The 20,886-nt window shown below is 39.9% G+C and overlaps 2 protein-coding genes across 3 annotated transcripts; one reads left to right on the plus strand and one right to left on the minus strand.

Annotated features, from left to right (window-relative positions):
* Positions 1 to 153: 153 nt before the first annotated feature.
* Positions 154 to 6,796, plus strand: ppt1 (palmitoyl-protein thioesterase 1 (ceroid-lipofuscinosis, neuronal 1, infantile)). 2 transcript variants are annotated; one of them, XM_067496030.1, is made up of 10 exons: positions 154 to 300; positions 1,480 to 1,602; positions 3,190 to 3,299; positions 3,927 to 4,054; positions 4,473 to 4,543; positions 4,710 to 4,812; positions 4,950 to 5,040; positions 5,429 to 5,527; positions 5,668 to 5,739; positions 6,448 to 6,796. In XM_067496030.1, exons 2-10 carry the CDS (start codon positions 1,488 to 1,490, stop codon positions 6,568 to 6,570), a joined length of 912 nt encoding a protein of 303 aa, XP_067352131.1. In that variant the 5' UTR covers positions 154 to 300; positions 1,480 to 1,487; the 3' UTR covers positions 6,571 to 6,796. The 2 variants fall into 2 exon arrangements, with proteins under 2 accessions (XP_067352131.1, XP_067352140.1); XM_067496039.1 differs by lacking the exon at positions 154 to 300 and adding an exon at positions 1,219 to 1,359.
* On the minus strand, positions 6,794 to 19,635 carry cap1 (CAP, adenylate cyclase-associated protein 1 (yeast)). The gene is made up of 13 exons (XM_067496002.1): positions 19,480 to 19,635; positions 14,697 to 14,789; positions 13,901 to 14,001; positions 13,325 to 13,402; positions 12,791 to 12,934; positions 11,983 to 12,068; positions 11,155 to 11,260; positions 10,292 to 10,481; positions 9,912 to 10,093; positions 9,581 to 9,704; positions 8,959 to 9,041; positions 8,651 to 8,794; positions 6,794 to 8,020 (listed from the first exon to the last, which is right to left on the minus strand). Exons 2-13 carry the CDS (start codon positions 14,785 to 14,787, stop codon positions 7,937 to 7,939), a joined length of 1,413 nt encoding a protein of 470 aa, XP_067352103.1. The 5' UTR covers positions 14,788 to 14,789; positions 19,480 to 19,635; the 3' UTR covers positions 6,794 to 7,936.
* Positions 19,636 to 20,886: the final 1,251 nt, after the last annotated feature.

The following is a 20,886-nucleotide window of genomic DNA, read 5'->3' on the forward strand; positions in this document are numbered from 1 at the left end:
CCTATTGGTCAGAACACGCTCATGGTCCTGTCCCTTCTTTACAGCATCGTTGTCTCGCTCTATCCTTCCCTTAAATTAAAAAAAAAAAGAAAAAAGGATGCAGCCCACGTTTTGTTGGGTAGAGAAACCAAGACGATGGTCCAAACACGCTCAACTTAAATTGTACCAGAAAACCACCTTACCTGGCAACACAAACTCCCTGTCGAGTTTAATCGCAGTCTCTAAATGTGATTGGCTGCTCCTTCTAAACATTGTCACGTGACAGTAGTCCACCAGAAGGAGGAAGAACACACACACACGGTGAATAATGTCGAATTTATACATTAGTTGTGCTTATTACAGCGATGCAATATGTGTGTTTGAATAGTGGGGTGATTCTTACCCTTTGTGTTGCTTAAATCTGGTATTGCAGTTTGTGATAGTGTATTTTATATGGATTTATTTGACGTAAACCATGTGGTCTTAGCTTGTTTTGGCTAACTGTTTCTATCGAACCCTTGACTACTTGAAAACATAGAACTTATTTTTTTGTAATGTCATTCCTTTTGCTGATATGTCTGAAACAATATCGGTGCAGGTATAGAGAAGTGAAATCACCCCAGGTAACTGGAAATACATAAACCTCGGTTTCTGTTCTCACATTGACTGAGTGACTGACTGTTTGTCAGATACACGTACATGCACATTTTTGACGACTTGACAGAACCGATATTTTCTTAAATTGACACCTTATTCACAACACGTCTAAAGTGCAAAAGTGAAACTTATTCGCAATTGTTTTTATCAAAACATATTTTGTATCAGTGCAACATCATAGGTTCAGTTCTGCTTTTTCCAATTAATAAACACACTTCAGACTCTTACACAGTGAAGGAAAGGAAGTGCATATTTACCAATGTACAGTATTAATAAATAAAAATGTTAAGAGATTCTTAATATGTTACGAATTTCTATTAGCATTTGATTTTGTTCGCAGTACTTTAACATTTTGCTGATTCTACTTTGAACTGTTTACGTCTAATGTGGTAATTTTACACCTTATTATTGATATTTAGACCTAAGTAAAAGATCTGTTAACCTTCATTCTCACAGATTGTGTACATCCCACCAAAGTCAGTGTTTTCCCTCCTAACTAGTCCAATACTTTTTAAGCACAACCTAAAAGCAGTTCACTTGTTGAACCAGTTTTAATTGGCTCCCTGTGTTGCATCACATGGTCATAAAGGAGTTTTTGTATTTTCTGATCTCTGGGAGGAGTCTCGGGTCTTCAGAGCAATTCTGAAATCTTATCGCCACAAGCTTTTGCTGGTGCTGGACTGTGGAACAACTTAGGCAAAATATCACAGAAGCAAAAACATTGTACAATCAACATTTGTTTTTCTTATTTAGTTCTCCTGTTTATTATATTTTACGTCTCTTCTCTGCTAATTATTACTTCCCTGCTGCATGAATGAATGTTTGCTTTATGACTTTTTTCAGGGTCCAGGATGACAGCAGCCGTCCTCTGTTTTCTCCTGTTTGGACTAGTGCCACTTGTTGCTAGCAGCCCAGTTCGGGACACCGACAATGGGACTGTACCACTGGTGCTGTGGCATGGGATGGGTGAGTGAGTATGCTGCACAATCTTACACTGGAAGAATGGAAACATTGCATTTATATGTAGGAAGCTGAATTTAAATCAACCAAGTTCAAAATAAAATGGACATAATTGACATTATTAAACATATAGGGGTATTTTGTTTCTAAAATTCCTGATTCAAGTTGACTGTGGTGATGTTTTCACTTTCATTTACTCAAGGAATGTATTTGAGTACAGTTTTGAGGTACTTGTACTTAACGGGAATATTTACATTTCATGTTACTTATATGCTTATTCATTTTATTTATCTTTCAGTTACTAATGAACGAATGATTGATGATGTAGATTTATAGATAATGCAACGTTCAGTACACAGAGTGGTTAAAATTTCTTCCACGCCAAGTCTATAGGAGATCTTTCACTGGTGTCTATCCCACAATGTTTGCTTCTTCATGTTTCTAGCTGAAGGTGTCAATACATTTTCTGACCTTTCCTTTCGTGAATCTGTCCATGAATTAAACTTAATAAGACTGGAGTTTCTTTTCAATTTCTGTAGAACCGTTATTTACGAGGAACTCCGAACAGAACAGGACTAGACTTGCACAGTACAATTATGATATCAGCAAGTTCAATAGTGATCTCAAATACTTTGTTTTTATTAGTAACGCAGTCAGATTGTACCCAGAGAAATCGGTTTCATAATGGAGTATTTGTTCTTGTGAACTTTAAGTAAATTTAGAGCCTGTACTTAGCCTGTACGTAATTTTAAACACTTGTGATGAGGAAGAAAAGTTAACAGCCTCAGTACAACACATTGTACTATCCATCCGAACGTGATACTTCCTTTTGGTCCAAGTGAAACAGAAAAAAGTCACTTCTCGTAAACAGTTAGACCAACAATAAGATTGATGGATGATCTAAGACAGGTCAACTAAGGTGTGACGAGAATTGAACCTTCTGCATTCCAACCCAATGCTTTGCCACGGAGCCACCAGGCCCCCTAAGACTAACAATAGGATAATAAAGCTAAATGCTATAGTTGATCTTTAATGTGAGAAATTCTCTGGTGTGAGGTTGCAGGTTCTAATCTGGTTTGGGGGGAAAACCAGGAGGGAGAAGTGAAAAAACAAAACTTTCTCTTCCCTTTCTCACCAAATAAATCTCAGTTGCCTTTGAGGTACTTCTTAGCCATTCGTAGACTTTGCTTACTGCTTGTGATTCTTGACTATAAGAACAATTTAGAAGATTACAGTAATAACAGACTCAGTTTTTGATGCACCATCTGGATCAAGGCATCCACATCCTCACTTCAGTTCCCTCCTCTTACAGAATCAAGACCATTGCGAGCCCCCTAACCCCGACCCTTGGTTTTTAACCTATATGTGTTTACTTTTTGGCAAATTGGTCCCATTAAAATTAGGTTTTACCATTACATATGTAAGTATATGACTATTGATAAGTTCAAGTAGTATGATCCCATGATCTTCTACAACTCTTCTGCTCCTCCCCAGTTTGAAAACCTTTAATCTATACTAATGGGATTGAGCTGATGTTAAAGTTAAGCCCAATTGTTTAGGTGGTACCAAAGTGAATCTTCATTTGTTCACCAGGTGACAGCTGTTGTAACCCTCTCAGCATGGGAGCGATAAAGAAGATGATCGAAGGCAAGATCCCTGGCATTTACGTGCTCTCATTGATGATTGGGAAAAGTGTCATAGAGGTACGGTACTCTCACTCTGTAAAGCCTTATATTTCTCATCAGCCAAAACTTTTACAGTGGAAACGTGTCTGTAGTCGAGTGTTTCATTCCAAGTGGAGTTGCACTCACTTCTTTGACATTTTTACCAGTGTGTTTCTGCTCCATGCATGAGTTTTGTATTGTAAAACGCCAGTGTTCTGTTATTTTACGCTGTTTCTGTAGCTAAAATGCGACTTCTTTAACTTAACCTAATAAATCCGTGTCACATTTCACTGAGACCTTGTTTAAGGCTCATAAGTGCATTCATGTCCTTCGTTTGTCTTGCACAAACACAATCAATGTGAAACTGTGGGGCCACAAATGCCACGTGTGAACAGGCGTACAGCCGCTTTGATTGATACATCCACATGACATGTTAGGATTCCTTTTCGGTGGCATTTGCAGCGCTTGTGGCAAAAGTTACATCAGAAAAATGGCTCCTTTACAGCGTCACTATGTAATTTCTCTGTGTTGATATTCATAGCAAACCAGGATGCCTCTGTTGCTTTTTTGCTTTGATCCGTAGTGACACTGTGACTTTGAAGAAAGAAAACGAGGAGAGAGGATCAGTCTGTCATGCTTTGAACTTTGATGTTTCTCCTTCTGCAGGACACAGAAAATGGCTTTTTCATGGATGTGAATGAGCAGGTGTCCATGGTGTGCAAGCAGCTGGCTCAGGACCCTCAGTTGAAGGGAGGATACAATGCTATGGGATTCTCTCAAGGGGGGCAATTTCTGTATGTAACGTCTGATCTGCACTTTCTATGGTTGTATTATGAGAACGGGAGAGGTGTGTGTGTGTGTGTGTGTGTGTGTGTGTGTGTGTGTGTGTGTGTGTGTGTGTGTGTGTGTGTGTGTGTGTGTGTGTGTGTGTGTGTGTGTGTGTGTGTGTGTGTGTGTGTGTGTGGGTGTGTGTGTGGGTGTGTGTGTGGGTGTGTGTGTGTGTGTGTGTGTGTGTGTGTGTGTGTGTGTGTGTGTGTGTGTGTGTGTGTGTGTGTGTGTGTGTGTGTGTGTGTGTGTGTGTAAAGATCCGATTATACTTTAGACTTGAGCTTCTTGTTTAGGCTGCAGTGTTTGTTTTCTCTGCAAAATCTTTTATCTCCTGACAAGAATGAGAAAGTTCATTGTGATTCTTCCTTGTTCCTCTGTTCACAGGAGGGCTGTGGCTCAGCGCTGTCCCACCCCACAAATGAAAACCCTGATCTCTGTCGGAGGCCAGCAACAAGGTAATGTTTTTAGGAAGAGCCAAAACACCAGATCCGCTCACTTCCCTGAACGTCCACTCATTTAAAACTTAATTAACATTTGATAAGAACTACAGTTCCTCGATGCTCATGGCCTTCCCCCCCCCAAAACAATTAGACCTCACCATGATGTGTTTTCACTCTTCAGGAGTGTACGGGCTGCCTAAATGTCCTGGAGAGAGCTCTCATATCTGCGACTGGATACGCAAAGCTCTAAACAATGGAGCCTACAGTGACCTGGTGCAGAAACAGTAAGTTGTCATGGCTTCCTCTCTGAAGGGCTGCTTATCGCCCTGATACTCTGAAGCTCTCATCATTGCTGTGCAACTTGTTGTTGCTGTCGAACTGATTTTTAGCACTGACTGAGTGCTGTGTTTGTGGTTATCAGCCTGGTACAGGCCCAGTACTGGCACGACCCCTTACAGGATGACCTCTACAAGAAGTACAGCCTCTTCTTGGCTGACATCAATCAGGAGAGGGTCAGTATGTGACCGCGAGAATTTACAAAACCGGATCAGACTTGAACATGCAACGTTTTCATTATAGCAACATTTGATATTTTTTATAGTCTGCAAATGTTTCTTTTTGATGTCATTTTTCTTCTTTGTGTGTATTTACGTACACATTTATATCAGTGAAGCAAGGCTAAGTAACAGAAACCCCATCCTGTACACTACAGTACACTTCAATGGCAGCACAGACTTTTTTTAAATATAACCATCAGTGAAATCAGCACTTTTATAAAACATTTGCAGCTAAAACGGATCACTACCTTCATAAAGAGAGGATTTATTGCACGACAGTTCTATTTGGCTGTTTCAGGTGGGTGTGCCTAATTACCTGAGTGTGTTTATCTTTGTGCTTTAGGGTGTAAATGAGACTTATAGGACGAATCTTCAGTTGCTGGAGAAGTTTGTCATGGTCAAGTTCTTGAAAGACACTGTAGTGGATCCTGTTGATACTGAGGTAATGAACTGAGCATCAGTGTTTTTTTTTTTTAAACACAATTTGCAAATAATGAGTGCACAGCATGTGTACTATGTCTGTATTTACTGCTGTTTGTATTAAAGCAGTTACAAACACACTTGTCCCAATTCTCCTTGTAGTGGTTCGGGTTCCTAAAAACTGGTCAGTCTAAAGAGACAGAGACTCTACAGGACAGCGTACTGTATAAAGAGGTAAGTCATTAGGAAACACAGCTTATGGTCTGAGGAGTTTTTGTCCTCTGAATTTAAGGACAAAAACCTGTCCTGACCAAAGGCATTTCATTTTTTTTTTTCCCTCATATCCAGTCCAATAACGGGAATTTTTGTAAGCTATGAGACGGATCTGATGCCCTATGCTTTTTTTGCTGATGAGATGAAAGGGACTGATCACTCACATCTGTAGCTACAGCTAGCAGAGAGCTTGGTTTAGCCTATGCTGTATTTATGAACTGTTTTTTTTATCCCATAATCATTGCCACAAAGTGAAAGCAACATTAATGAAAGTCAGAAAATGGACAGCTCGGCTGGTTCTGTCCAAATGCAACATCAACCAGCAGCTCTCAAGTCAGCGCAGACACAGGAAATAGTCCAGCACACAAACACTGAAAGATGAATTATTAAATGATTAACATTACACTGTTTTATGAATTAAACATGTTTAATGCTTAGAGGTGCTGATGATGGATTTTGGCTGGAGTCAGACCAGCTGATTTCCCATGTCTCCTGTCTTTATGCTAACATGAAGCTAACAGTGAGTGGCATCAAAGTGCAGCCGATTGCTGGAAATGTGTTAGCTCTTCATTAACTGCCTAGTATTTACAATCTTTTACACATCTTGGCACGAATAAACGGCTGAATTCATAAAACCACACTGAAGTGCGTTTGTGTGTCTACTCTCAGGATCGTCTGGGCCTCGCAGCCATGGACAAGGCCAAAAAGCTGGTGTTTCTGTCTTCTGAGGGAGACCACCTCCAGTTCACTGGAAAGTGGTTTGATGAAAATCTGCTGCCTTATTTACGCTGAAAATGCCGTTGAATGCTATGCTCCAGTTCATCTTTAAGTGTTTAGTGACTAAAACAGGATTGTGTATATTTTAAGGCAAATAATTTTAATTTCTGCTGCACTAATGAAAAGACTGAGCTGTTTTTAGATATTTTAAATTAAACCTTTTTAAAAGCATAACAAAACATAAGTCAAATGAATCTGTACATATAACATGTTTAACAATAAAAAACAGACCAAAATGTTTTATTGGAGTATGTTTAATGTCTCCAGTACTGTTAAGCAGAATGTCTGATTTTGGACCCAAAAGGAAAAAAAAAAAAAAAAAAAGCAATATAAAAGAAAATTCAGCAAAGAGCTGCAAATAACCAAAAGGTGTCGATGTGGCTTGGAGTAAGAGATGTTGATTGTGAGGGCTAATATTTACTCATCTATACAGATGATTTCAGTTGTTTCCAATCTAGAGACGGAGATGGAGGTGAAGACTTCAACAACAAGAACACAAATTAGTCTTATTTTCTTTCTCTTCCACTTTGTATCAACATCTCTTTGCGCTTTGTTGCAGACTTTTCCTTACATGCCTCCTCGCATGGAATGTTTAATACTAGGGAATGTCCTATGTGTGAGTTTTAAGGAAAACACATTGAATTATAATTTTCCTGCTATGTTAATCTAGATGAACAGTTTCATGATGTGGACTAGACAGTGGGTTTGTTTTTCTTCCTACACATGTACTAAGTACAGACTCACTTATTATCCACGACAAATGGCAATATTGTTACAGTCAGTGGAGATGATATGGATGTCGTTATCCTCTACAAATGTTCTTTTTTTGACAACTGCTTCACAAGTGAATTGCATATAATGAAACAGAAACCTATCAGGCCACAACTAACTACACCAGCCCCTCCTGAAGCAGGCAGAGAAGGAAAATAATAACCTGAAGCATCTTGACAGTAGGTGCCTGATTGGCTGCAGTGCTTTATTGCAGAGGAATGTCTGCTCCCACTTTGGCTAGTCTACATGTTAAATTTAGTTCATTATCCACATTAAAAAATTGTAAAGAGCATCCCAGCTATTGGCAAAACTGAGTGCTTTTGGAAAGTGCTCACAGGAAAAACCAATTTGAAAGACAAGCTGCTCCCTGCTGATTGGCTGGAGGATGTGCTCCAGGTAAAGTAAGCAGTCCTCTCATTGGCTTATGGAAGGGACAGCTTAAGCTGTGATTGGCTGATTAGGAAGGGAGGGAGATTTAACACATGAGGTCTGAATCTGTGTGAGTTAGCTGGTGGGGTGGTCGATCAGTCAGGTAGGTGTCTGTAATTAAAAAAGAAAAAAAAGTGGGGATGTGTCGAGGAGGCACGGCTGTTTCATATGTTGCCCCCATCTATCCAGCGATCTCTGTTGCTGTGGTAACAAGTTTCTGACCGTCCCAGACGGTCTTGAACTGCTCAGGAACGGGAAGCTCCGTCTGACAGAGGAAAGTGACAGAGAAAGTGGTCATCTTTTAGAAAGGCTTTGAAAAAAATAAAATACATATTCAGACATAAAATTCACAACACTGCTGATTTAACTGTTGAGACATTTGGGATATTAATGTGGTCATTCACTCTAAAAAAAAAAAAAAGAGTGTCTTGATGCTGCCCTCTTTACTAAAGCATCCTCTTCACTCTACAGCATCAAGACCTCGCTGTACATTTTATAGATATTTAAGAGATCAGCTAAGGCATTAATACAATCAAGGTTGTGGCTGATTGGTGCACATTACCTCTGAATGTAAAGCCATAGCTGGTTAGATCATCTTAACTTCTTGACTGGGGGGTTGGGACTAGTAGGCAGAGTGACTTCACAACCTCTCTGTGAAGTAACTATCAGTTTTTTTGCCTTTATGCTAAGCTTTTTAGCTGCTGCCTCAAGCTTGGTATTATTTACTTTAATAGTCTCATGTAACTCAGCAGATAAGGATATACAGTTTAGTCACTAGATTAAATCTGTGCTAGTGCAAATACATTTGCATCCTGCAGTAGCTGGAGAGGCTAATAAAGCACCAAGCGAACCCCATGCTAATGTTCCATTTTCCCCCTCCTGAGAGGATACTCACAAACTCTCCATCTTTTTTGGGTACCAGGATGTTCATCTCTGAGCTCTTGGCACTGATGATGTCACAGCTCAGAGAGTCTTTGCTCAGGTAAACGTGGCAACCGTCAGTCTTGTTGATGGAGATGGTGGGTACCTTGCCCATGACCTTTGTTTGAAAACAAAACATTTAAATTGTCAGTAATATAATCACTACATGAATGTAAAGTAGATTGTTGTCATACTACAGTTCACTGAGTGGATGTTCCAGTTCCACGGATGATTTTGTGCACCCATTTCAGCTTCTAGAAGCGGATTTTTGTTGGTACACACCTGGACTTTGACATCCTTGCAGTTGATGACCTCTACGATGCCCACAACATCATCAAACACCAGCCCTGTTTTCTTACAGTTGTCTGATGGAGAGAAACAAACACATTTAGATGACTGCAAGAGTTAATCTTTGGAAATTTAATGCAAGTTTTTCCCATCCTGATGTGATACTGATTTTTATTTTTGTCAACTTTTGGATTGCAGCCACTTCATTGGTTTAACTAGCAGACAGGAACTATGAAGCAAATGCTTCACAGGAAGGCATTCAGATAACTTTGGGCCCCAACATTTTTTCATCTCCTACAATTGTTTACATTGCTGCAAATTAACCCTATTAAAATTATCCCTAGTTAACTATTTTTACTATTACTATCACTGCATTACTTTGATACTGAAGAACATTTTAACGTGATCATTCTCAATTAGGTTCTGCGACTGTAAGGATGGGCTTTCTTCCCTCGCTTCTCTTTCTGAGCACATTTAAATACATTTATTCACGATGGACATGATTGGAAGTGTCAGTAGAAAAATGTGCATCACATCTGTGTGACAAGATTTCAATGAGGCAAAAATCACTTAGAAAATGAGTTTAGACCCCTATTAACGTCCATTTTGTTCTTACCTAAGGTGATGGAGTTGATTTTGCCCTTGACTTGCAGAGTGCTCTTATTACACTTGTAAACATAAACCACTTGCTTCAGCTCAGTGTTGCTGATCACCAGGTCCTGGGCTCCTTCCTGGTTCTCCTGCAGAGTGAACACGGAGGAAAAAGCGTTGAGATAGTTTGAAGCATGATTTCAAGCTGATCTTACTGCAGAAGAATAGCCTTTTTATTCTAGCTTTTTATAGTGATAAATCCCCCCCAATTTTTGATAAATTCAGCTCTGGCTTAGAGCAGGGCCTGACTTCCACCTCTCAGTTAACTTTGTAGTGAGGCTGAGTCAATATCTTACCACTTTCCACTTCTTCCCCTCAAGCTCCAAAACAGGGGGCTGCGTGCGAGCTGGGGCGGCAGATGGTGCAGCGGGTCGTGGGGAGGACGCGAAGGGTTTTGGTCCGGTACGCACTGCAGCACTCTGACCTCTAAGGCCAGGATTCTTGTGGGTCTTCTGGTCGTCACTCACATGCTTCAGGCCTTCAGGGAAACCACATTGTCAGTTCACAGTATAAACTGTTTCAGGCTCAAAAGCATGACATTCCATTCCTTACAACATGTTGTAAGGAATGGAACAATAGGTTACTAAACATTTTATGGTTTGTTTTGTTATGTGACCCCAGAACTGTAATGAAATGAAGAGGGAATTTTGTGAGCCGTTACACCCCTACTGCATACCCCTTGTGATGTCGGAGCCTTTGTTGATGGAGGCAAACAAAGCATTACGATCATCATCACCAGTATCTCCACCGCCACCTGAGGGTCCGCTAAAGTCCGCAGGGGGTGGAGGAGGTCCAGGGGGAGGTGGTGGAGGACATCCACCAGCAGGAGCACTGGGAGCAGCTGCAGAGGCTGAAGCTACTGAACCCTGCAGTGAGCACCAAAAAAAAAAAATAATATTATGGCGTTATATTATATAACAGTATACTACTATTTATGTTCAGAAAAATTTACAATTACAATTTTTCCTTTCATAAAATAAAGCTGCAAAAATAAAGGTAGTGTCTACATGTACAAAAGTTTTGAGTAACACTGAACACGGTATTTAATTGCTTCAAAATTATTTACATTAGGTCCAGAAGCGTTTGTAGTTCATTTAAATTAGATGACAGACAAAAAAAAAGCAAACAAACAAACACACACCTTTAAATTTTAGGTAATTTTTGTTTGATTGGAACATTTATAGGGTGTTACAGCACATTTAACTTTTGGATTTCTCAGGTAACATCTAGGAAGTTGGTTTTCCATTTGTTTCCAGTCACTTTTCGTGCATATCCACTGGCTGTATTATTCAACGTGGAAGCAATTTCCCCTTATTAGATAACTTCTGTGATGAGACTTGTTTACCAGCACAGGAATTTTCAAAGGAGTTTTTATTGAATTTCCTATTACTTAATCTCCATTTGTAAAATTGGATATTGTAAATTTCACATTTTTACATGTTTACTGTTAAAACTCACAACAAGTTTGTCTATAAATGTCTCACTCTCATTCCCATTTTCACTCTTTAGATTTTTCTTAAATCTAATTATTTGACTCACACTCTTGCTCCAGGTCAGGCCAGTGGTGTGGTGCTCTTTGATGTAGTTTTGCAGTTCAGTCCAGATGTTGACATAGGCCTTCACCCAGTCCACATGTGTCTTGTCCCTGTGAGGACGAAACGGAAACAGGATCATCTGTTGATGATCTTTTCACATTTAAATCTAAAGCTTTTATCCCCCCCTCCCCCTCCCTCCCTCTGGGGTGATTTATTCTTCTTTTTCCTGGTTTGTCTGCCCAACAGGAAGACAGACAATGGATGTGCATTCGTACACAGAACAAGAACTAGACATTTCCTATTAAAAATATAACAGGCAACATTTTCCTAACTCAACTTAAATACTAAGCTATTATCTCATGCTGTATAAACAATGGATTACAGGTTTGCATTTAACTATTTGAATACAACGGGTGTCCAACTCTTACACATGACCAGGCTTGATTTTAATCTGAATAACTTCTACCATCTAACTTAACGGTAAAACCAGTCTACCTGAACACTTCGAGCTCAGGTTAAAACACAGGTAGTCTATCACCGGCATATATCACCGTATCATGTTGCAGTGCTGACTCCGTAAACTTTGGGGTACTTCATAAAGCAGTGTAGAGGAAGGAAATGATTCAAGACAGATGGGTCCTGCAAACTGCCTGGCTGCCCATTAAAGTTGCTCTGATGGTTTTGCTTATACACACACACACACACTCTGGTAAAAATTGTTTTTTAAATAATAACTAATTGCACAAAGTATCCCTCTAGAATGTTACACTTCATCTGATGTGTGGACCAGTTCACTGCTGCAGAAAATGCAGGAAAGACAAACTTTACTCACTTCTCCTTGTAATCCTTGAGCACACGGTTGGTGTAGAACATGGCAGCATCCTGCATCTCTTTAACAAAAGGGCAAGGTTTAGGAGCCTGAAACACAGAATATGGAGATAAAGACAGGCGCATTCATGTCTACCAGAAGTACATTGTACACTAAAAAAGGCCTATCAGCATCTCTAAAGCTGGTTAATTAATGGAACAGTTCTTTTGGGAAATAAGAAATGGGCCCAGTCTTTGTGTGAAGCTAAACTAAGCCAAGTGACAGCTGTTTTTCCCCCCTTTTTGGTTCTCTCTCTTTTTTCTGGCTGTTAAAAACATATTGTTTTAAAAGGTATTAACATTTGAAAAAAAAAAAAAAAAAGAATTGTAAGCTCATTGCCTCCTGGCAGTACCTTCATATATAGCATGAAAAAAACATGAGTGGCATCATGTTATTGACAGTGAAACTTCTGCTTCAAACTTTGTTAAGTTAATGTGTTTAAGATTCCTGAGATACAAGAGTAGGCATACTGAGAATGAATATCGATTATGAGTACTGGGAAAGTTAATACATTATTCATAAGAGTCAACGACAAACAAAGAGTTAATCATCTAAACTGTAACAGAGGAGCTCTGTTTCTGTAGTGTGTGAGTCAGCCAAGAAGCTGTCACTCAACAGACAGTGATGACAGAATCCAAGAAAGGCTTGTTTCCAGCCATTATATACTCATTTATCCTCCCCACCCCACCCCCCTTACACACACACACACACACACACACACAGCTACAAAGTCTTTTATCTCTCCGCTTAGCACTTCTCTCCCCAGTCTCACCATGGCGACCCATCCCAGGGCAGGCACACTCTCGCTGACAGCAGAGAGGTGGTTGAAGTATGGTGAGGAGCGGTTCTGCTCACGAAACGCCTGCACCTGCTGGATTGCTTTGGACACCGGCTGCAGGAGAGTAGTCAGGACTGCCTGAACCGGAAAGAGACCACATAAGATTTCACAGTTAAAATATTAGGGCAGATCTTAGTTCAACTTTTAGATTTTACACCCCTTTGTGTCTGCATGAAAAAGCCAAGAAAATAGGAACTATTTTATAAAGCAATGCAGAATATGGAAGTAATTTGTTATGATCATTAAGCACATGTGCAGGTACTTTTACCAATACAAGTAAAAGTCTGGATCACCAACTGTAATATCAATACCGCAGAGTCTTTCTTTGTTCATGAATGAAAGACAAATTATTCCTCTTTATGTCGATACTCAATCTGGACACACGATCACTCTTGTATGGATTCTCTGCTTCTGTAATGTTCATAATGCGGTGATCAGAATTCAAAAAGTTCAGTGTGTTTAACTCACATCAGAGGGTTTCTGGGAGGTTGACGCTGTAACAAGGAGTTGTCTTTGATTGGAGAATGCCTGCTTCATCATTTCTGCCTGGAAGGACACGAGGAACAAAGAAATCGTGAAGATGGATTTACAGAAATACAAAGATGAGTGTTTTTGTACGATTTTGGTCTTGTATCATGTATTATGAATTTTAAAATACTGACAAACATGATTATCACTTTTATATTCTGAATTTTTCAATGCCTGCTTTATGCATCCCAAAAGTACCTCAAATAAGTCTTGGTTAAGTTTTTCTATACATTTTCATCATGATAGTTGAACTTAGCAGTGACACTGCGCCTTTTACAAATGTGTCCGTTTGCTGCTCCAGCTCTCATTGCAATCTGCGGTCAACTTCTGAACCAGTTGCAAGTACAAACTTAATTTACTTTAGTGTGACTGTGTTTGTGTTGTCAGCAGTCTGGCAGCAAAGACAATGAGGAGGAGTGAGAGAATTTAATAACTGAGCTCCAACTAAGATAAAGCCTTTTATTAAATAACCTGAAATTGACAGCTGATGGGAGAGAAATTGCAACTGTAACCTACATGTTTCTGGACATCGCCTCCTATCTTCTGGCTGAGGGAGATGTACTCAGCCACAGGACCACTGATGATCCCATCGTAGGCCTCGACGTACATTGATACAGCTGTAAAAATGTAAAAAAAAAAAAAAAGTAAAGAAAGGGTGTGAGGTGATAAAAAAAACAAAAAAACAAAAACACATTTAAACTTTTTAAAAGGCCACGATAAACTGAAACAAGATAAACTTATTAAAAAAAAGAAAAGAAATGTGGAGTTAACAGTAATAAAAAGTTATACATTTAAAAAGGGAAATTAGAGTTCAGCAGTAAACTTCAAAAGAACAGAAAAATAAAAAGGTTTCAGTTTAGAAGTCAAAGTGGCAAAAGATGAGAAACTGGAGCAGATACTATATATTGGATATTAGATCTATTAAGGTTGAAATCTTTGATACTGCTTAGATTTCACACACAGACAAAACAAAACACACAAAAAAAAAACAGACCATTGCTTAGTAGCTGAAGACATTTTTTTTTTTTTTTTTTAAAGTGGGCAGACATAGTGTCAACACAGCAGGTGGACGCTTTAATGACCATCACTACATCCTTAGATGTTTTACAGCAGACAGAAATTAAATCTGCCATTAAAACCACCGTGTTTCCAGCTCTTGATGAGGAAATCAAACACGTTAAACTTTGGTGTCTTTGTGCAAACATGTTTTTAACCTGTTCTTACTTAAAGTGGACAATGATATCCGACACAGACACTGTATTCATGCACATGTTTTTCAATTATTCCATAACAACAATATTATGATATTAACCTCCCCCAGCAGAGCCTCCGGGCCCAGACATTGCCTCCAGACGGCCCACCGCCACCTCCAGCCGCTGCACTAGACTCGCCAACTCTGCCATACCTGTCAGGTGGAGAAGAGGGATAAGAGAAGTTAAAACAAGCAGAGCAGGCACAAAGCATTAACTCTCTCACACATTATACTAAAAAGCTGCTAGAGGCCACTGAAATTGTTTTTGCCACTATAGCATTTCTGTAACTGTTTAAGCTCTTTGAGATCTCAACTGACGCAACAGGCTAAAAAATAAAAAAGGTGTTCCCGCCCACTAATTTATGCTCGATCCATCTTCACAAACAATAATAGCCCAACCAGGATAACAATGTCTGCACATTCTGACATACTGCATCTGCATGCATTAGCACATTTTACAAGTTTTTTGTGAAAGACCATTTATTTGGAACTAAAGCTCAGCCGCTGAACTGTCAAAACAATATATTTTCCAGTTTTTAACACAGGTGTGTGAGGCACAGAGGTACTTTGTTCCAACCTTGTAATTGGGGACTGAATTACTCCTGGGACACAAGGTGAGAGGAATTAGTGTAATTAAAAATTAGCTACTTGGGTAGGACAACAACTGCAGTGCTCTGCATCCTGGGCCTATGTACTATTAGGTGATTTAATCCTACAAGTCTTGAAATGATATGTGTAACAGCCTGAAATCAGATGTTAATCAAATATAGGCTCAAATATAAACAGTTTTATGAGAAACATGGTTCATCCAAAGCAGGCGGTTTACCAACAATCATGCTCAATAAGTCACAACTCAAAGGTGATACTGTACAGTCTGACAAAATGTGGTCACGATTTTAATTACAGATCCAAGTTTATTTCTTCCTGAGAAAACTATCAAGTAATAAAGCCTGAAAGATGAAAAGGACACACATTTCAGTTAATCATCTTGTGAGATCCTCAAGGCTGGAAACTACAGTGTAATCAGAGTGTGTGACGGTTAAGGCTGAATGATACAGAGAAAAAAAAATAAAAAATAAAAACCTAATTGTAATTTCAGTTCCCTATTTTTGTAATAATCACTACACTCTGCTTAGCATGATAGCATGCTGTGCTGCTTGTGTATGAGCCAGCTTTAGCAACTTTGTCAGAGGACAACATGTTGTCTTATAAACTCTGCATTGCCTGAATAAATTCTCAGTTTGATCTGAAATGGCAGAAGGCATAGCTTTCCCACTGGAGGCTGTCATTTGAAGACTATGGTGGTTCTACACCACGATTACAAGAACAAAAGTAGGCATGAGCACCCAAATAATACACAGACGTCCTGCAAACCTTTTGTATTTGTCAGTTTTCAGGAAGCTTTTTCCTGCCCCGACACCCAATTCCGCCTTAACAGTGGCTGAGCAGCAGAATGGGAGTGTTGTTAAAAGCAGGTAAGGACTCGCTGAGTAAAAGTATGCAGATTGATTGCTGCAGAGTGCAGACGTGTCCAATCATCCCAACTATTCCAGCTAAAGATTTTAGTGAGTTACACAACAAAACAAAGTTCATGTGCAGAAGCTAAATTATTAGAAAACAGCCACAACATAAAGACAAAATCTGATGACAGCCAGATGGGGGAGGGGGGCCAACAGGGGAAACTGATACTACTTGCAAGTAAACGATTAACCAAATTCATTCCAAGTCCAGCATTATCCTACACACGCCTAATGAGACAGAGTAACATTACTTGGATGGAACCGTACCCCGTCTTCAGTCTCAGGTACTTACACATGGCTGACAGTGTGGGTCCACTCTCACTAATGAGTCCGCAAAGCGACCGTCTCACTTTCTCTACTGACGCTCGGAACTAAACCTGGACGTATCCGATGAGGGAGAGAGCGCCTAACATTTTTGAGTTTGATAGAAAAAGCTGAAGACAGATTTGTTTGCACTCTACTGGTTGTAATAACAGGAAAGAATAGTTTAAGTTGTATATATGGACATCATGTCATCTAGACGGTAAAGCTGGATTTAAACCTCAGTTTTTCAGTTTCAGTCGAAATAGGTCTGTGAAAGGAGAAACAAAACGGGGCTCAAAGTAAATTATCTGTAGACTGTGATAATCAATTTTGTCATTCGCAGCAAAAGAACTACAGATTTTCCAGTGGTAGGAAATTTCTGCTTGTGTGTTATTGTGTTTTGTTGTGAACTAACAGGTTTGGATTCTGAGCTTTTGGAAAGACAAAATAAAACATTTAAAGACACATTTCAATAAATTTTATCGACTTGATTTAGTAGTGAAAAGCATTTTTACAGACACAATTTAAAACAATTTTGAAAAGGTTCTTTTTGTAATATAATAAAACATAATAATTTGTAATCTTGCATACACAGAAAAACTTACACTACATTTTAGTAGAATAGTGTGTGCTTAGTTTAGGGTTAAAATTCCATCAATATAGGATCTGGGGTAGATCAAAGGAAACTCTGTGTTTTATAAGGCTTTTATTTATTGCAGCTGTGTATGGCTGTAAAAGCTGCTCAAAGAGCATTGGAGTATATGACTGAGGCCTGCTCCTGTGCTCCATATTAGTCAGGTTGTTGTAGGCAGTACAATAGTACTACAGCAGTCTTGAAGCTATTACATTAAAAAAAAACAAAACAAAAAAAAAAAAATCACATCAACAGACCAGTGAATCAGCAGCATTATAACCCTAAACAGGTTGAATGGTACTACTCCAGACAACTCCATTTCAACACATCCCTGCCTTACTATTCGAGATGTAAATTAAAATTTTCCACGAGGTCTGCAGATAAATATAACCATAGCAGGACACATTCTTGACCTACAAAACCAAATGTTCAGGGCCACAGCAGCATTTATGGTGTACCTGCAGTTCACCTACTTTGGTTCCTGGTCTCAGCTGAGCCATGACTCACAAGCAATACAAGAAGGGAGTGGCCCCTAAAAGGGGTGTGTGGGAGTAATATTTACCACAAGCATACACCTAAATGTAGGGTACTGCAGATGGCTAAATCCTGCCTACAAACACTAAAAGCAACTTCCAAACCTCTTTAGACACTGGGGAGTATTTCCTAAAGGAACGGGGCTACATATACTCAAGCTAAGTGCTGAACACTGAGTAAACTCCACTGTAAGGAGGGAAAAAACAACTTTCCAGAGACCTGAAGGCAGATATAGCAATGACTCACGCCAGGAAATGATGCCCGCCATAACATTTTTCTTACATTTGAGCACTATAAAAGGAAAGATGACTGGGCTTAACCACTACGTCCATGGCACATTCGAAAAACTAGGAAAAATGGTTTATATGTGCATGAGCTGGGCCGGCATAGTTAAAATGTATACAACCAATAAATGCACCGTTTTAACCTGCTTGAGTAAAACTTACATTAAACTACTTTGATTTCTAAATAGGCAAACAGTTGTTTGCCACAGAGAGGATAACAAAATCAGAAAGTATTGACAGGCAAATGTTTTGATTGTTGTTTTGGATTTGTTAATCCCGACTGAAACTCAGTTAGCCTTGATCAAGTTATGTAGAAAGTAGAGTAGACCTGGAGCTTTTAAGGCGTCTGGGGCCCTTGTTTATGCAGTCTTTGTCTCAGTTTTATGGAAATGTACATTTTGCATGGATTATATGTACTTCCTCAACATTTTCATCCTCCATTATATCCCGCCCTTCCAACAACAGAGACCTAGTTTTGTGGACATACTGCAGAAAGTTTCTGCATGAAGCACCATCAGCATCCAGGGGCAGTGAAGTAGGTTAGGCCTGTGGGAAGACTTTTCCGCCTGGAGCCACACATTGCATCTGCACCCTTTTCTATATGCGCTGGATAAAACCAAAACACACAGGACTTATGACTGTGGCGCAGAGGCAGAAGTAGGCCAACACAATGGCGGTGAGCCTGTACTGTCCCTCGCAGACCTAGTTTGGTGGACTCAAGGCTGCAACAAATCAAGTCCAAGCCGCCGATGTTAATGCGATAACCGGGCTTTCCATAAGACGAGCAGTGATGCTAGCGAGGCTAAAGCTAGCTAGCAAAACTAGGGATGGGTGTAGTAGAGAATCCCGTGTCCCCGCTAAGGTGCGTCTACCCTAAACCACAAACAATTTCCTACTAGTCCAGCCTAGATTTAGTATATAAAAAAAGGGGGGGGAAACAGTTTCCCGACAGTTAAACAAGTTTCCATTAGGAGCGTAGACGTGTGCTGGAGAGCTGCTTCAGGGACGAGGGGACAAATGTGCAGGGCACACAAAATGTCTCGTAACACCGGCGGCGACAAAGCTAACTTGGCACCTGACAAACTGTCCCCATCTGCCAAAGCACGTAGGATGTTTAGCTTGTGCTGTTGATTTAAGGGTTATTAGCATTGTTACGGTTATTTTAGCCTGCTTGTTGTTGAGTCTGCTGGCTGTTCCGGCATTTCCTGGATTTGCTCACACCCACCCACCCCTGCTAATGTTGCAACTGTCTGCAGGAAAAAAAAAATGAAGTTTCCACATTTCAGTGAAGCAGCGTCTCGCAGGAAGAAGAAGTCGCAGAATAACTGCAGCTTTAACCATATTGAGACGTCGAGTGTCTGTGAAATCCTAAATGTAGCGGCTAACAGCGCAGCAACCTCGGCTAACCGGGTGCGTTAGCATCACACCAATAACAATAAATAATTTCTGAATGATTCCGTCCCGCGATGAGGAAGAAGATGCCGCGCACCGTTCGTCCCTTTCGCCTCATCGCCAGACGCAAGCGATTAACAGTCACACAAAGCCAGAAACCGCTGCGCGTCGCCTACCTGCTTAGCTGCTGAAGCACTGATTTGGTCCTTTTTTATTATCGCTGTCAATTTCGCCGTGGGAGTGTGCAGCGTCTGTGCAGAGCGTCGCGTCTTTCTTCCTGTATGTCGGTGAATTTACCCAGCTGACACCGCGCTGCGTTTCCGCCCTTGTTCGCGCAACTAAATCCTTTCCCATATAAGGTGTGAGGCGCAGAGGGCAAGAAAAACGATGAACCAACTGCTCTGCTTCCTCTCATGACATATCTATGGTCGGACGGCTAAATGCAGCAAAGTCGTGTTTCTGCTCTATTTTTAGATTTTACTCAAGTGCAATTTAGAGAGAACTGTTGTACATTTACTGCATCACATTTATTCGACAAATGTGCAGATGGAGATTCTTAATAGCGAATAAAATTTGAATTAACTACACGGCGCTAGATCACAATGCTCTAAAATGGGCCACTGAGCATAATAGGATAGCAGAAGCACACACACACATACACACACCTCAATTCCCCCGCAAAAGTATTGGGAAAAATGGGTGGGTTCAAAGAAAAGATGCTATCTTCTAAGTTGTGTATCAGATCCAGATCTAAATACCTGGAAATAAAAGCTGAAACATTGATCTCTTGTCTCATATTCATCTGTTGATGTCAAACCCAAACGTTTACAGTCTACAGAAAAAAAATAAAGAAATTGGCTACAGTGTTCCCCCTGAGATTAATAAGCGTCTCTGCATCATGGACAATAATATTTAGAGGAAGCCTTTCTTTCCTCTATCTGTGCACTTTTGTCACGATCACAAAACTCAAAAGCAGAATTTCTCTACACCCATGCTTAAAAGTTTCTTAGGGTGGATTAAGTTTTCATTTTTATTTTATTCTTTGGGTTCACAACATAACAGTAACATGCATCAGTATCACATGAAAACCTACATCTATCGTCCGTTTGCTGTATTAACTCTGCTCACTTCATCAGTCCACAAAACATCTGCCCCTAGCATCAGCCAAATGTTTGCCACAACTGTAAACTGCGTCTATATGATTAATGTTTCCTAAAAACAGCAAAGTATCTATAACATCGGGAAGAAACCTCTAAAAATATAAACACAGCAGGAAGCCTGTCTTTTCCATGTTTCTTGTGCTCTGTATGTATCTGAACATGTTTGCTAAACTGTCTCTGATGTAAGGATGCATATTACTACTCACACTATATTTTGTCCAAGTTTGTCCGGTAAAAGCAGTAACACATGCGGAAAATATGCACAGAATCTTTGCGTCCCAAAGACCTACAGGGACCAGTTTTACTGTATATAAATTGGTTTTGGGTCAAATGATTTAATAACTGTCATAAACAGACTAACCTTATTATTGTCTACTGTTTGTTCTGTACATCGGCATAAAGGTGATGTACAGGAGGCTTTTT

Source organism: Channa argus, chromosome 1 (assembly GCF_033026475.1).
Source record: "Channa argus isolate prfri chromosome 1, Channa argus male v1.0, whole genome shotgun sequence".
Taxonomy (NCBI): Eukaryota; Metazoa; Chordata; class Actinopteri; order Anabantiformes; family Channidae; genus Channa; species Channa argus.

Coding starts and splice junctions, on each gene's coding strand:
- ppt1 (XM_067496030.1), top strand. CDS start 1,488: ATGACAGCAGCCGTCCTCTGTTTTCTCCTGTTTGGACTAGTGCCACTT. Junction 3,300..3,926: donor TTGGGAAAAGTGTCATAGAG/GTACGGTACTCT, acceptor CTCCTTCTGCAG/GACACAGAAAATGGCTTTTT. Junction 5,528..5,667: donor TGGATCCTGTTGATACTGAG/GTAATGAACTGA, acceptor TTCTCCTTGTAG/TGGTTCGGGTTCCTAAAAAC.
- cap1 (XM_067496002.1), bottom strand. CDS start 14,787: ATGGCAGAGTTGGCGAGTCTAGTGCAGCGGCTGGAGGTGGCGGTGGGC. Junction 14,002..14,696: donor CGGAGGCTCTGCTGGGGGAG/GTTAATATCATA, acceptor ACATTTTTACAG/CTGTATCAATGTACGTCGAG. Junction 12,935..13,324: donor CCTCCCAGAAACCCTCTGAT/GTGAGTTAAACA, acceptor TTTCCGGTTCAG/GCAGTCCTGACTACTCTCCT.